The following is a 15,457-nucleotide window of genomic DNA, read 5'->3' as shown; positions in this document are numbered from 1 at the left end:
GGCTACGTAGCCCACTGTGCCATGCCACCTCCACGAAGCAAGGCGACGGGGGAAGGGATGGAGCGCCTCATAGGTGCCCAAACATTTTTCGCCCAGAGGGAGACTGTAAGCTTCATCTGCTTGCAAATGAAGCAGTTAGAAACCGAGGGATTCACTCCATTTTCAAATGCCCCATAGGCGCCCAAACACTTTTCGCTCGGACAGAGAAATGATGGAGACTGGAAACTGGGGCGGTTGGAAATGGAATGAATCCCTTGGTTTCCAACTGCCCCATTTGCAAGCAGACGAAGCTTCCAGTCTCCCTCTGGACAAAAAGTGTGCGGCGTGTTTGGATCGCCTGCCTCCGCCCTCACCTCTGCCTCCACACTAGACTTACCTGTGCTGTTCCAGCGGGATGCGGCTGCTGCCAGACATCATTGCCCCCTGCACGCTCGCCGCTGCTTATGCTGGCTACACCCACCTCCCCGGGCTTATTTTGGGGCTAGGGCTTATATTAGGCCCACCCCAAAAAAATCAAGCTAAGTATTTTCAGGGTGGGCCTTATTTTCAGGGAAACACAGTATATATATGTCCTGTATGTATGATTAAATTTGTATGCCACCCGTTTTACTGTCTAGTGACCCTGGGTGATTTACAACATAAAAACACCACTAATTGTCCCAAGCCAATTGGCAGAGCCAGGTTTTTAGGCCCTTTTGAAAGGCCAAGTGGGTGGGGCCAGATCTCATCTCATCTCAAGGGGCACTTTGAAGGCATGAGCCATAGCAGAAAAGGCTCTTCTCCTGGATCCAGGCACCCAGTTCCTTCTGCCAGGGAGTGGGGGGGGGCAATTCCATTGGGACTAGACAGTTCCTCAGGTAGCTAAACCCATGCCATAATGGGCTTTAAAGGTAATAACTAATACTTTGGATTGAATCCAAAACCAATCGGCAACCAGTGCAGCTCATGCAAAAACAGTGTTACATGGGCCATTCTAGAAGCCCCTAAAACTTCCACACAGTTGCATTCTTTGCCAACTATAGCTTCTGAATATTCTTCAAGGATAGTCCCATGTAGAATTCATTGCAGTAGTCCAAATGCGAGATGACCAGGGAATAAGTGAATGTATTTAACAGGCTGCCATTTCAATTTTAAGATACCAAAACTATGCTTATAAATGTGCTTGTAATAACCTGAAAAGACTGCTTATTTCTGGTCTGAGCAGAGATTTGGATGTTGAGCAGAATGCTCATTATATGGATCTTGGTTTGATCTAACATAGCATTAAGTGTATTGTGAGGTTATTTGAATGACAAGCCATATGGCTGTGACTGAATAGTGTAGTAGTATATGCTGTTCAGATTGGATCCCTTGGCTTCTTCCTCAAAAGAGTACAGTTAACAAACATGGATAACTATCACAACTTGCTCAGTGTGATGTATGAGCCAGAGGCCAGACTTATTCCAGTAAGAATAAGAACAGATTCTTGATTTAAATCCAACTTGTTTTGCTTGTTCATAGGAAGATTAAGTTACCTGTGTATTGGTAAGCCAGGATTCATTTTGTGCGAGGTGGCCTGGCAGTTGCTGAAGGAGCACATCCATAAATACAAACACAGCACATTCCATATATTTCTGGAAAATACAGGTTATTCTTTGTCTTTTTAATTAGTTGAATGACAAGCAAATCTATTCATTACTCAGATGGTACTCTATAAGTTTGCTAAACTATACATGTTTTGATCAATCAATCAGGTATGTTTTGCAACAAGAAAAACATTTCCATTACCTGAAGAGAGGACTCAGGCAATTGACAGATGCCTATGAGGTAATTTCTGCAATTTGAACCAAATGTATATTTTTTTCCTTATTTATTATGTTTCCAGTTTGTTGGTTTCTAATCACAGATTTGGCCATGGGCTATATTGTCCTTGGTGTTTTCTTTGTTCTTTTCTTCTGCCTTTACTATTTCTCAGTAACCTGAATATTAGGTGGGTTAGAAGAAGACAGATTAAGTTCTGTTGGCTGGCTTTGTTCCCTGTTAGCTAGAGGACCAACTCCCTCTAAGATTCTAAGCTTTATTGCAGTTTAGGATTTTACAGTCTCAGCACATCTGTAGAGCACCAGACTGAAGGGAACCTCCATGGATTAACTATTAACTATTTAACTATTTATAATTTCTGCTTTGTCTGGACAGTAATAAATAAAAGAGTGGTTACCATGGGGATACTGCTAAACAAATCATAATGATTTTTTTTTTAGTGCTGTTGAAATCTCAAGTTGAAGTTCTTTTGCCTTTTAGATGGGTTATTTGCTTTCAAGTACTTCTGATTAATCTTCTACACAAAATTGTCCCTCATTTGAGGCAAATGTACTACTGCTTGTTCTGTGAGATTTGAACAGATGTAGCTTTCTTCTTTTGTAGTGTCTGGATGCCAGCCGCCCATGGCTGTGCTATTGGATCCTGCACAGCCTGGAACTCTTGGGGGAACCAATCCCAGATTCAGTAGCATCAGAGTAAGTTTAGTTTCATCAGATGTACTCTTTCTTTAGTATTATGAGGACTTGTTAAGAAATTGCACATTGTACACTATGTGATATAGCAACAGAGGATATCTCTTCCTAGTTTGAAGATTGATTTCTTTAAAAGCTTCTAGTCCTTATTGAAGATTTTAAAAAATACTGCAGTTAACCTCTACTGAAGAAATCAAGAGAACTTTGATCAGGGCTTTGAATTTTGTGCTTCTATAATTCTGTTTTCCAATAAGCTACTCAAAGTTACCTGAATTAAAATTAGAAAGAGTCTGGCGGCACTTTTTCTGATTAACTCATTGTGTTAAAAGGCATACGCTTTCATGAGCTGCAGTTCAGTTCATTAGATGGAAATAATGACTAGACTAATGTAGGATTTTAATTGGGATGAGGTTTGGAGTGAAGAAGACAGAGTGATTATACAGAAGCAGGATATATGTAAGACACATTACTGGTATCTTATCAATAAACAATTGTATTAAAGTTAAAACTCAGTTCACATAGGAGAAATAACTGATAAGTGTAATATGAAGTGGAGCTCTGTTCTACTACATTTAACATTTCTGTGGCCAAAAATGACTATAGAGATAGATATTCTGAAATCTTCATCAGCTAGGCAGAGCACCTGACTTTCTGAGTTAACATCCCATTATCTATGCATCATGTGTCCCACATTATTTTGTAAAATACAGCAGTGCATTGTCTCATTTTGCTTCAGCAATAATGTCTTAAAATTTGTTCTTGAGTAGAAGCTTTTAGTACTTTTTTTGATGGGCTTAGATAATGGTGGTAGCAAGAGCTGTTATGTAAAGGAAAGATGATGGGGAGAGCAGATTTGCAAGGTATGGGGAGAGACACAACACATACTATTTTTCCTCACAAGCAACTGTCAGATATACCACATTTCTGACAAAGAAAAGCTCTGCAGTTTACAAGGAGAAAAGGAAGAAAAAACCTGAATCATTCTTTGGAGACATGTACTCATCTCTTTTGTGTTGCTTTAAAAGTATTGCAATCCCACACACTACTTAACAAATATAGCAAAAATACAATTGTTATTTTATTATACATTAAAGATTCCCTGCCTGAAATCCAAAGCATGGAGGCAAGATTTTCTCACTTGACTGGTGGATTGTTCAGTCCACCTCATACAAATGGTAGAGCTTTCTTCTCTCTTCCACCTAGTCCTTCTCAAAATCTGCCTGGAGGGGTCCACCAATAATTTTCGACAGATTTTTGAGGGCCCTGGAGCTGCAGAGAGATGGCAGACATTTTCTCTCCCTCAGTGCTGCTCACATGTTCACTCCCATCACCATTAGAATCCTTTAGTAATACACGAGAAGACTGATAAGAACCATGAATTTAAAGGGTAAAGATGCTCTTGAGTTGATTTTGACTCCCGAAAACTATAATCACACAGTTTCCTTGGCAGACTTATGGAAGTGGTTTCCCACTGGCTTTTCTGGGGTGCATTTTTCAGTTTTTCAATCTTTCAGTAGCCCTGGAATTCCTCCCACTACCCACCCCCACTACAATTCAAGGTTAACTTGCTTAGCTTCATAGGTCAGCCATGTTTGACCACTACTGCAGACTATTAAGGCTGTGGTTGCATTTGGCCAATAATTAAACTGTTTTAATATGATGAGAATGAATCATCTTAAGCTTTGGGCATATACCTCATCTCTCCTTCACTGGAATTGCTTTAAAATAACTGCAACTTGTGTGGTCTGGATCCTAAATTATGGTTAATTTTAATTTCATGAACTCTGCTAAGAAATTGGGTCTATTTTGACAAACTATAATTAAGGCAGTTTAATTTATAGGATTATTACTTTTTTTTTTTTTTTATTGAATTTTTTCAGAAATTTTACAGATAAACATCCACCCCCCCTCCCAAACCACCCCCCCTCCCCCCCCCGACTTCCCAGAACTGAATATAGGATTATTTAACAAATTTTAAAAATAACGTTTACAATTTATAAGATAATTAATAATAATAATAAAAATCGTAATCATAATATATATAATAATAATATACATAACATAAGCTTTAAGATGAATAATATATACTTAAAAAAAAAGAAAAGAAAAAAAGAGGAAAAAAGGAAAAAGAAAAGAGAGAGAGAAAGAAAAAAAGAAAAAGGTAGACGAAAAATAAAACATATATAAAAAAGTATATGAATAATAATACATAAAGCATAAAAAAAAAAGAAAGAAAGAAAAAAAAAACAATCATTACAAGTTATAGAAAAGCTAAATAATATTTTTCCATATCCAAATTATGTTGTATAAAATTTATCCATTTTTCCCATACCGCAAAAAATTTCTCTTGGGATTGCTCCTTTAAAAAAGCCGAAATCTTTGCCATTTCTGCCAAATACGAAACTTTATAAAACCACTCTTGTAAAGTAGGCAAGGATTCCTTCTTCCAATATTGTCCTATTAACAGCCTAGCGGCTGTAATCAAATTTAACATCAATATAACCTCCTTAGCATCACAATCAATAACAATACCTAATAAAAATAATTGCGGAGTAAATTTTACCCTCTTTCTAAAAATTCTTTGAATATTCCACCATATCTTAATCCAAAAAGCTTTTATATGCTTACACGTCCACCAGATATGATAATATTTTACATTGGAAGCAGATAATATAACCCCCAAATATTTTACCTTATCAACAATTTCAAAGTCCGTTAACTTAACTAAAACCTGTTTATCACCATTAGTCATATTTTTAGCTAATATTTTAGTCTTATTATTATTAATTTTAAAACCAGAAACACGTCCATATTGTTGGATCAATTGTAATAATTTTACCACCGAACAAGTAGGTTGAGACAAAGTAACAACCAAGTCATCTGCAAAGGCTCTTAATTTATATTCTTTTTTATTAATTTCTATTCCTTTTATTTCTTGAGACTCCCGAATTTTAATCAACAAAATTTCCAATGTTAAAACGAACAATAACGGAGATAACGGGCATCCCTGTCTTGTACCTTTTTCTATTACAAAAGCCTCTGACAAACCCCCATTTACAATAAGTTGAGCAGTCTGTTTTTGATATATATTAGATAATACTTGTAATATATTTTGTCCAAAATTCATCTCCTTAATTAAACATAACATAAACTGCCAATTCACTTGGTCAAAGGCTTTTTCAGCATCCAAAAATATCAGGCCTGCAGAGACTTGGTTATTCTTTTCTAAATACTCTAATAAGTTAATGATTTGTCTGACATTATTTTTCATATACCTTCCAGTTATAAAACCCGATTGATCCTTATGTATAAGCTGCTGCAAGATCCCCATAAGCCTGTTGGCTAAAATTTTTGCAAAAATTTTATAATCCACATTTAAAAGAGATATAGGCCTATAATTTTTAGGCAATGTAAGATCTTGATTGTCTTTTGGAATCAGTGATATAAATGCATTACGCCAAGATGGAGGGATCTCTAACCCCTGTAATAAGTTATTAAACAATTCACACAACGGTTGAGTCATCTCTTCTACTAGAGTTTTTTTTTTTTTTTTATTAAAAGTTTTATAAATTTTACAAAAAAGAAAAAAGAATACAAAACAAGCGACAACATATACAAAAAAATAAAACTAAACAATACATATATAAAACCCCCCCCCTCCCAACCCCCCCCTCCCTTCCCCCCCCCCTGAGCTTCCCAGAGCAGAATACAGGCTTAAAAAGTAAAAATAAAAATTAAATTAAGAACTTTATATTTATATATATAAAAAGATTATCTATAATATATATAAAAATAAAGCTTATAAAAAAACTATATAATATTTTTGTATACCCAATCTAAATTGTATAAATTTTATCCATTTGTCCCAAACAGCAAGAAACTTCTCTTGCGTTTGTTGCTTTAAGAAAGCCGAAATCTTTGCCATTTCCGCCAGATAAGCTACTTTATGAAACCATTCCTGCAATGTAGGCAAGGATTCCTTCTTCCAATATTGTCCTACTAACAGCCTAGCGGCTGTAATCAAATTTAACATCAATACAACCTCCTTTGTATCACAATCTGTAACAATACCTAACAAAAATAATTGCGGAGTAAATTTTACCCTCCTTCTAAAAATTCTCTGGATATTCCACCATACTTTGATCCAAAATGCTTTTATCTCTCTGCATGACCACCAAATATGATAATAGGAAGCCTCCTTATAACCACATCTCCAACATTTGGGTTGCACGTCAGGGTACATATAAGACATTTTTTGTGGATCAAGGTGCCATCTATAAAACATTTTATAAAAATTCTCCCTTAAATTCTGTGCTTGTGTAAATTTGACATTTCTCACCCAAATTTTTTCCCAGGTGTCCAATGAAACTGGCTCACCAAAATTCTGCGCCCATCTTATCATACAATCTTTGATTAGTTCCGTTTCTGAATCCAATTCAACTAAAACCGCATAAATTCTCTTAATGTGGGTTTGTCTTGAATCCTTCACTTGCTTAATAAGATTTTCATCTTCTCTAAGAAAACCCACCTTACAATCCATCTTCCATCTGTCTAATAATTGCCTATATTGGAACCAAGAATAAATAAAGTTTTCTTGTGCTAACTCTTCCCGTGATTTTAATTGCCAGTTTTGTCCATCCCATTTAAGTAACTGTCTGTAGGACACCATATCCATTTTAACCCCTCTTTTTATTGCTTCTATCGCATGCCAAGGTATAGCCCATAATGGTACTTTGAAATCACTTTTATAATATTTTCTCCAAATCCTAAGTAAAGAGATTCTTAAGATATGAGATTTAAAAGTCCAATCCATTTTTTTATTGAATATTAAATAGGCATGCCACCCATAAAGTAAGTCCCATCCCTCTAGATAAAGTATCTCAGAGTTTGTCAAATTTACCCAATCACTGATTAGTGTTAAAACCACCGCATCATAATATAATTTCAAATTTGGTACCTTAAGTCCACCCCTCTCACGGAAGTCTTGCATAATTTTAAACTTAACCCTTGGCTTTTTCCCTGCCCAGATAAATTTATTAAGACCCTTCTGCCACTCATTTAAATTAATCTCATTTTTCAAAATTGGTAACATTTGAAACAGAAAAAGAAACTTGGGTAAAATATTCATTTTTATCACTGCAATTCTTCCCATGAGGGATAATTGCAACTTTTCCCAGTTCTTCAAGTCCTTCTGTACCCTGACCCACAACCTTTCATAATTATTTTTAAATAATTTTACATTAGAAACAGACAACATCACCCCCAAATATTTTACCTTATTAACAATCTCAAAACCCGTCAGGTTAGTCAAAATCTGCTTCTCCTGACTAGACATATTTTTAGGTAAAATTTTGGTCTTATTTACATTAATCTTGAAACCCGAGACCAAGCCATAATGATGAATCAACTGTAATAAGTTTACTACAGAATAATCAGGTTGCGACAAAGTAACAACCAAGTCATCCGCAAAAGCTCTTAACTTATATTCTTTTTTATTAACATATATTCCTTTAATTTCCTGAGACTCTCGAATTTTGATCAATAATATTTCCAATGTTAAAACAAACAACAATGGCGATAAAGGACACCCCTGTCTAGTACCTTTCTCTATTGTGAAAACCTCCGAAAGACCTCCATTAACAATAAGTTGTGCTGTTTGTTTTTGATATATTACCTTAAGGGCTTGTAATATGTTTTCACCAAAATTCATTTCTTCCATTACTCTTAGCATAAAATGCCAATTCAATTGGTCAAATGCTTTTTCAGCATCTAAAAATATGAGCCCTGCAGGAACTTGGTTGTTCTTATCTAAGTATTCTAATAGATTAATAATTTGTCTAACATTGTTTTTCATATACCTTCCTGTTATAAACCCTGATTGATCTTTATGCACAAGATGATGCACCACCCTCATAAGCCTATTTACCAAAATTTTTACAAATATCTTATAATCCACGTTTAAAAGAGATATAGGCCTATAATTTTTTGGTAAAGTAAGATCTTGATCCTCCTTTGGAATCAATGATATAAAGGCACTACGCCATGAAGGAGGAATCTCTAAGTCCTGTAAGATACCATTAAAAAGATCATTTAATGGTTGGATCATCTCCTCCATTAAAGCTTTATAATAAACAGCTGTTAACCCATCCGTACCCGGTGCTTTCCCTAATTTCAATTGTTGAATTGCTGAGGCAATTTCCTCCTTAGTAATTAAACCATTAATTTCATATTTCTGATCCTCAGTCAATTTAGGAAAACTTGCCTCAGCTAAATATTTATTTATATCTAACAATTGTACATTAGTAGATTTATATAAGTTTTGATAATAATCCAAAAAAGATTTTTTAATTAATTCCTTCTGAGAAACTAGTTTACCCTTGTAATTTATTTTCTCTATTATTCTCTGTCTCTGTTTCTTTCTTAATTGATAAGCCAACCATCTCCCCGGCTTATTAGCATTACAAAATGTATTTTGTTTCATAAATAATAAGTTGGTTGCAGCTTGATCTGCTATCAACATATTAAATTGTGACCTTAATAACTTTACAGATTCTTTAGTACTTTCATCAGAAGGATTTAGAATCAAAGCCCTTTCTTTTAATTTAATTTCATCCTCAAGTTCTCTACGTTTCTGAATCTGATTTCGCTTATAAGAATTATTCATTTTTATCAAAACACCGCGCATAAATGCTTTACCTGCATCCCATACCATTGACATTGAAGTCCCCTTGTACATATTCAAAGCAAAATAGTCCTTTAAAGACTCCTTTAATTTTTGAACATTCTTCTCTTGTCTAAACAAATTTTCATTAACTCTCCAGGATCTTCTTTCCTCTTTCTCTTGAATCAGCTCCATCCAAACTGGACTATGATCCGTCAGTGATCTAGGAAAAATCTTTACATTCTTTACTTTATTATACAAGTCCGTGGTAATCAAGAAAAAGTCAATTCTTGAAAAAGATTGGTGTCTATCAGAAAAAAAGGTAAAGTCTCTCTCCTCTTGGTTACGTTCCCGCCAATAATCCCTTAATTCCCAGTCTTCTTTCATATCAAAAAAGGCTTTAGGTAGCCTTGCTTGTTTGAGAAAAGGAGAGGAACCTTTCTTGTCCCTTTGTGTATCTAGGACACCAATTTATAAGATAATTAATAATAATAATAAAAATCGTAATCATAATATATATAATAATAATATACATAACATAAGCTTTAAGATGAATAATATATACTTAAAAAAAAAAGAAAAGAAAAAAAAGAGGAAAAAAGGAAAAAGAAAAGAGAGAGAGAAAGAAAAAAAGAAAAAGGTAGACGAAAAATAAAACATATATAAAAAAGTATATGAATAATAATACATAAAGCATAAAAAAAAGAAGAAAGAAAGAAAAAAAAACAATCATTACAAGTTATAGAAAAGCTAAATAATATTTTTCCATATCCAAATTATGTTGTATAAAATTTATCCATTTTTCCCATACCGCAAAAAATTTCTCTTGGGATTGCTCCTTTAAAAAAGCCGAAATCTTTGCCATTTCTGCCAAATACGAAACTTTATAAAACCACTCTTGTAAAGTAGGCAAGGATTCCTTCTTCCAATATTGTCCTATTAACAGCCTAGCGGCTGTAATCAAATTTAACATCAATATAACCTCCTTAGCATCACAATCAATAACAATACCTAATAAAAATAATTGCGGAGTAAATTTTACCCTCTTTCTAAAAATTCTTTGAATATTCCACCATATCTTAATCCAAAAAGCTTTTATATGCTTACACGTCCACCAGATATGATAATATTTTACATTGGAAGCAGATAATATAACCCCCAAATATTTTACCTTATCAACAATTTCAAAGTCCGTTAACTTAACTAAAACCTGTTTATCACCATTAGTCATATTTTTAGCTAATATTTTAGTCTTATTATTATTAATTTTAAAACCAGAAACACGTCCATATTGTTGGATCAATTGTAATAATTTTACCACCGAACAAGTAGGTTGAGACAAAGTAACAACCAAGTCATCTGCAAAGGCTCTTAATTTATATTCTTTTTTATTAATTTCTATTCCTTTTATTTCTTGAGACTCCCGAATTTTAATCAACAAAATTTCCAATGTTAAAACGAACAATAACGGAGATAACGGGCATCCCTGTCTTGTACCTTTTTCTATTACAAAAGCCTCTGACAAACCCCCATTTACAATAAGTTGAGCAGTCTGTTTTTGATATATATTAGATAATACTTGTAATATATTTTGTCCAAAATTCATCTCCTTAATTAAACATAACATAAACTGCCAATTCACTTGGTCAAAGGCTTTTTCAGCATCCAAAAATATCAGGCCTGCAGAGACTTGGTTATTCTTTTCTAAATACTCTAATAAGTTAATGATTTGTCTGACATTATTTTTCATATACCTTCCAGTTATAAAACCCGATTGATCCTTATGTATAAGCTGCTGCAAGATCCCCATAAGCCTGTTGGCTAAAATTTTTGCAAAAATTTTATAATCCACATTTAAAAGAGATATAGGCCTATAATTTTTAGGCAATGTAAGATCTTGATTGTCTTTTGGAATCAGTGATATAAATGCATTACGCCAAGATGGAGGGATCTCTAACCCCTGTAATAAGTTATTAAACAATTCACACAACGGTTGAGTCATCTCTTCTACTAGAGTTTTATAATAAATAGATGTCAACCCATCCGTACCCGGCGCTTTGCCCAATTTCAATTGTTTAATAGCTGTAACAATTTCTTCCTTAGTAATTAAACCATTAATCTCTTTTTCCTGATCTTCTGTTAATTTAGAAAAATTAACTTTACCTAAATAATTATTTATATCTGTAGTTTGAATATTAGTACTCTTGTATAATTTTTGGTAGTATTCTAAAAAAGATTTCTTAATCAATTCTTTCTGATAAACCAATTTACCATTATAATTTATTTTATCTATATTCCTCTGTTTCTGTTTCTTTCTTAACTGATAAGCCAACCATCTCCCTGGTTTATTAGCATTACAAAATGTATTTTGTTTCATAAATAGTAAATTGGTTGCAGCTTGATCAGCCATCAACATGTTAAATTGTGTTTTTAACAGTTTTATAGCTCCTTTCACCTTTTCATCTAAAGGATTTGAAATTAGGAGTTTCTCTTTTAATTTAATCTCCTCTTCTAAATCTTTACGTTTCTGAATCTGTTTCTGTCTATGCAAGTTATTCATTTTTATCAAAATACCACGCATAAAAGCTTTACTTGCATCCCACACCATTGACATTGATGTTCCCTTATTCATATTTAAAGCAAAATATTCCTTTAAACATTCCTTTAGTTTATGAACATTTTTTTCTTGTTTAAATAAATTCTCATTCACCCTCCAGGATCTCCTGTCTTCTTTCTCAGCAAACAGTTCCATCCAAACTGGACTATGATCAGACAATGTCCTAGGAAAAATTTTTACATTCTTCACCCTGTTGTATAAATCTGTTGTGATAAAAAAAAAATCAATTCTTGAGAAAGATTGGTGTCTATCTGAGAAGAAGGTAAAGTCCCTTTCTTCTTGGTTACGTTCACGCCAATAGTCTCTCAATTCCCAATCTTCTTTCATGTCAAAGAAGGCTTTAGGTAGTTTAGCCTGTTTAAAAAAAGTAGAAGAGCCTTTTTTGTCCTTTTGTATATCTAAAACACCATTCCAGTCTCCCATTAAAATCACAGATCTATAGTCCAACAAGGTTATTTTCTGATGTAGCAACCTGTAGAATTGCTCCTGTTGCTGGTTTGGTGCATACAGCCCCACAATAAGAATTTTCTTGCCATATAAACCAAGTTCAAGCATAACATATCTTCCATGAGGATCTGATTCTAACAGGATAGCAGATAAATTCTGCTTAACATAAATTACCACACCCCCTTTTTTCCCAGGGGCGGGAGATACAAAATGAGATCCCAAACGAGGATTGTTTAAGTATTTTTGATCTTTAGATGTAATATGAGTTTCTTGCAAACAGATAATATCATTGTTGTGTTGCTTTAAATAATGGTAGATTTTTTTTCTCTTTTGAGGAATATTTAATCCATTAACATTCCAGGTCAGGAGCTTTGCCATCTCCCTTGGCCTTGAGCCTGGAGAAGATCCCCTCAAATTCTGCTACTGAAGAGTATGTTGCAGAGCTTTTGGGTCTTGCTCCTCCCACCGGCATTGAAACAATTTGCTGAGTAGATTCTTTAATTTCTTTTTCTTTTTTCTGTTGTTCTTTTTCTTTACGTTTATGTGCTGCACGAGTCATTCTCTGTTCTTTAATCTCTGCTTGAGACATCCATACCACCTGTCCGGCAGTCATCGCACCTGTACCTTCAGGTTTCTGTTCCATCTCTTTATCACTCAAGACTTTGTGCATCATGGGCAAAGGTGAGCCTGCACCCAGGACCGTTTTGTAAAATTCCTTAGCTTTAACAACTGTATTAAGTCTATAACGTGTCCCCGCATGGCTCAAAACAATACCCATTGGAATCTACCATCTAAATGGCATCAGTCTTGCTTTAAGTTCATTTGCTAGAAAAGCAAAATCTTTTCTGCTTCTTAAAATTTTAGGTGGAATTTCCTTTAAAATAATAATATCTTGGGCAGCAATCTGAAATCTTTTATTGTAAAAAATTTGCAGAATCTGATTTCTCAAAGACTTCTTAGCAAAATATATCACCACATCTCTAGGCAGATTCTTCTGTTTTGCAATCCAAGAATTAACTCTATAAATTCTTTCCACTTCCCCACGTAACTCATCTTTATCTATATTCAAAATAACAGCCAAGTCATTAATCACCATTTCCATCAAGTCTTGGGTTTTATCTTCTTTCAGGCCTCTTATTCTCAAAGCATATTCCATCTGTCTATACTGAAACATGAGAATATCATCTTGTGAAGTTTCCACTTTTTTCTGCATATCTTGGAATTTATAATCCAAAAGTTCTACTGTTTCTTCAATTTCCTCCACTCTAGAATCCAGCTTCACGACCACTGAGGCCACTCCAGATAAAGCTAAAAGTATGTCATCCCTCAAAATAGTATTATTTTGTTCTAAAAGCTCCTTCATCTCTTTCTTCATTTCTTCCTTGCTTTCAGATTTATTCTGTTCCAAAAGTTGCTTCATTTCCTCCCTAAACTGTGACACAGCATTTACCATTATTTCTTTAATGTCTTGTGCTGATGTGCCAGATGGGGGAGGTGAAGGTGGAGTAGTTTTAGGTTGCTGCACTGAGGGTATTATTTTAAGTTGTTGTTGCACAGTAGAAGTAGCAGGAGAAGAAGTTACCTTAGGAGCTGTAGTAGCTGGTTGTCGTTTTGAAGCCATTTTAATTTATCTTTCTTTCTTCATAAAAATACCAATAGAAAATAAAAAATCCAAAAAATTAAAAATAAGGTAAAATAGAATAAAATAGAATCAATTTAAAAACTCCCAAAAAATAATAAAAAAATAAATAAAAAGGAAAGCAGAATTAAGCAACAGTTCAGCCAGTCCGTCTTTCAAAGGAAAAAAAAACTTTCAAAACGCCATTTTACTTTCACTCTCACTTTTCCGCCCGCGAGAAAAAAAAGAAAGCTCAAAAAGTAAAAAAAAAAATCAGCACATACTAAATAAACTAAGTAAACTAAAAAAAAAATAAAATAAAGCTAAACTATAAATAAAATCCTTTAAACAGTTCTGTCCGGTTTAAAATTACTCACGGTTACTTTAAATACGGAGATGGTAGCGGCGTTTCGCTTTGTTTCCGAAGAAACAAAGACAGCTGAGAGGCGGAGAAGGCAATGAACTCCGAGGGAGCACTCTTTCTACCCCCCTAAAATAAAAATCCAGGGAAGGTTAAGAGGTTCTACCTCTATTCATGCGATCTCTACCCCTTCCCTTCGCCCGGGAAGAGGATTGCGAGCCGCGGGCCAGCTGATGAACGCTGTGCTCCGCGGATCTGACACCGTCTCAGGAGGACGGCTACAAAGTAGCCGCCATCTCCACCGCCTTAACCACCGGAAGTCAGGATTATTACTTGTTGAAACCTGATTAGATTACAGCAAGTGATAAAGTTGCTCTGAATAATTAAGAGAGAGAGTTCAGAAATCATATTTGACCAGAACGAAACCATAGTGGAAATCGTGCGGTTAGCTAAGTAATCTTGATGAGAGACAATCTTTGAGCAGATGTTTTAGTTCTTGGATCTCTGTACATCTCTCCTGTAGGAGCTCAAGATCGTTTTTCTACATTTCTTTTCTCTGCTTTCCTCTTTCTGCAGATTTTTTCCCCTCTTGTAGAAGGCAAATGTTATATAATCTGAAGAGAAACCAAAATGTTCACTTGGGGATCTTTTCCTGCATTTGATTTTCAGGAGGAACCGTAAAGCAACCATAAGCTGCAGTGTCCAAGTGGTGTCTCAGTTGTGTTTTTTTGGATTTGATACAATCAGTTGAAAATAAAAGTCAGTGGAATATAGTGGCATGGGCATGAGGTTAAAATTTGCGCTAGAGTAAAAGTTCTGGATTTTTTTTTCTTCATTTACCTTATGATGGAGATATATGACAGGAAGGAGACATCTGGAAAAATCTTGAATAATAGTTGTTTTCAGAAATGGGTGTATTGGAGAGCGTTATAGCAAAACTGAACTATTAAGAAAACTTAGCATTTGCTGCTTGTTACAAATTAGCTTTGCTTTTGCCTTTCCTTGGTATGTAGTGTGTGCCAATTCCTGAGCCGCTGTCAGAGCCCAAACGGAGGCTTTGGAGGAGGACCAGGCCAACACCCACATCTTGCTCCAACGTATGCAGCTGTGAATGCACTATGTATTATTGGCACCGAAGAGGCATACAATGTTATCAACAGGTAAAATCATAGCTCAGAAGGGGATCCAAGGGATTGTTAGTTCCATTCATGATACAAGATGTCTAAAGTATCCCTAAGAGATACTACTCTGCTCCCAGACT

The 15,457-nt window shown here is 34.8% G+C and overlaps 1 protein-coding gene across 1 annotated transcript in view; it reads left to right on the top strand.

Annotated features, from left to right (window-relative positions):
• Window positions 1-15,457, top strand: part of LOC120312959 (protein farnesyltransferase subunit beta-like) — a 34,059-nt gene that overhangs the window by 5,336 nt on the left and 13,266 nt on the right. The window contains exons 3-5 of the mRNA XM_039354336.1: window positions 1,734-1,806; window positions 2,404-2,495; window positions 15,210-15,356. Coding sequence (XP_039210270.1) covers window positions 1,734-1,806; window positions 2,404-2,495; window positions 15,210-15,356 — 312 coding nt within the window. The remainder of the gene's footprint in view (window positions 1-1,733; window positions 1,807-2,403; window positions 2,496-15,209; window positions 15,357-15,457) is intronic.

Source organism: Crotalus tigris, unplaced genomic scaffold (genome assembly GCF_016545835.1).
Source record: "Crotalus tigris isolate CLP2741 ecotype Arizona unplaced genomic scaffold, ASM1654583v1 scf7180000018550.1270297659:1495590, whole genome shotgun sequence".
Lineage (NCBI taxonomy): Eukaryota > Metazoa > Chordata > Lepidosauria > Squamata > Viperidae > Crotalus > Crotalus tigris.
The sequence above is the reverse complement of the archived record's forward strand: the minus strand, read 5'-3'. Positions and strand labels throughout refer to the sequence as shown.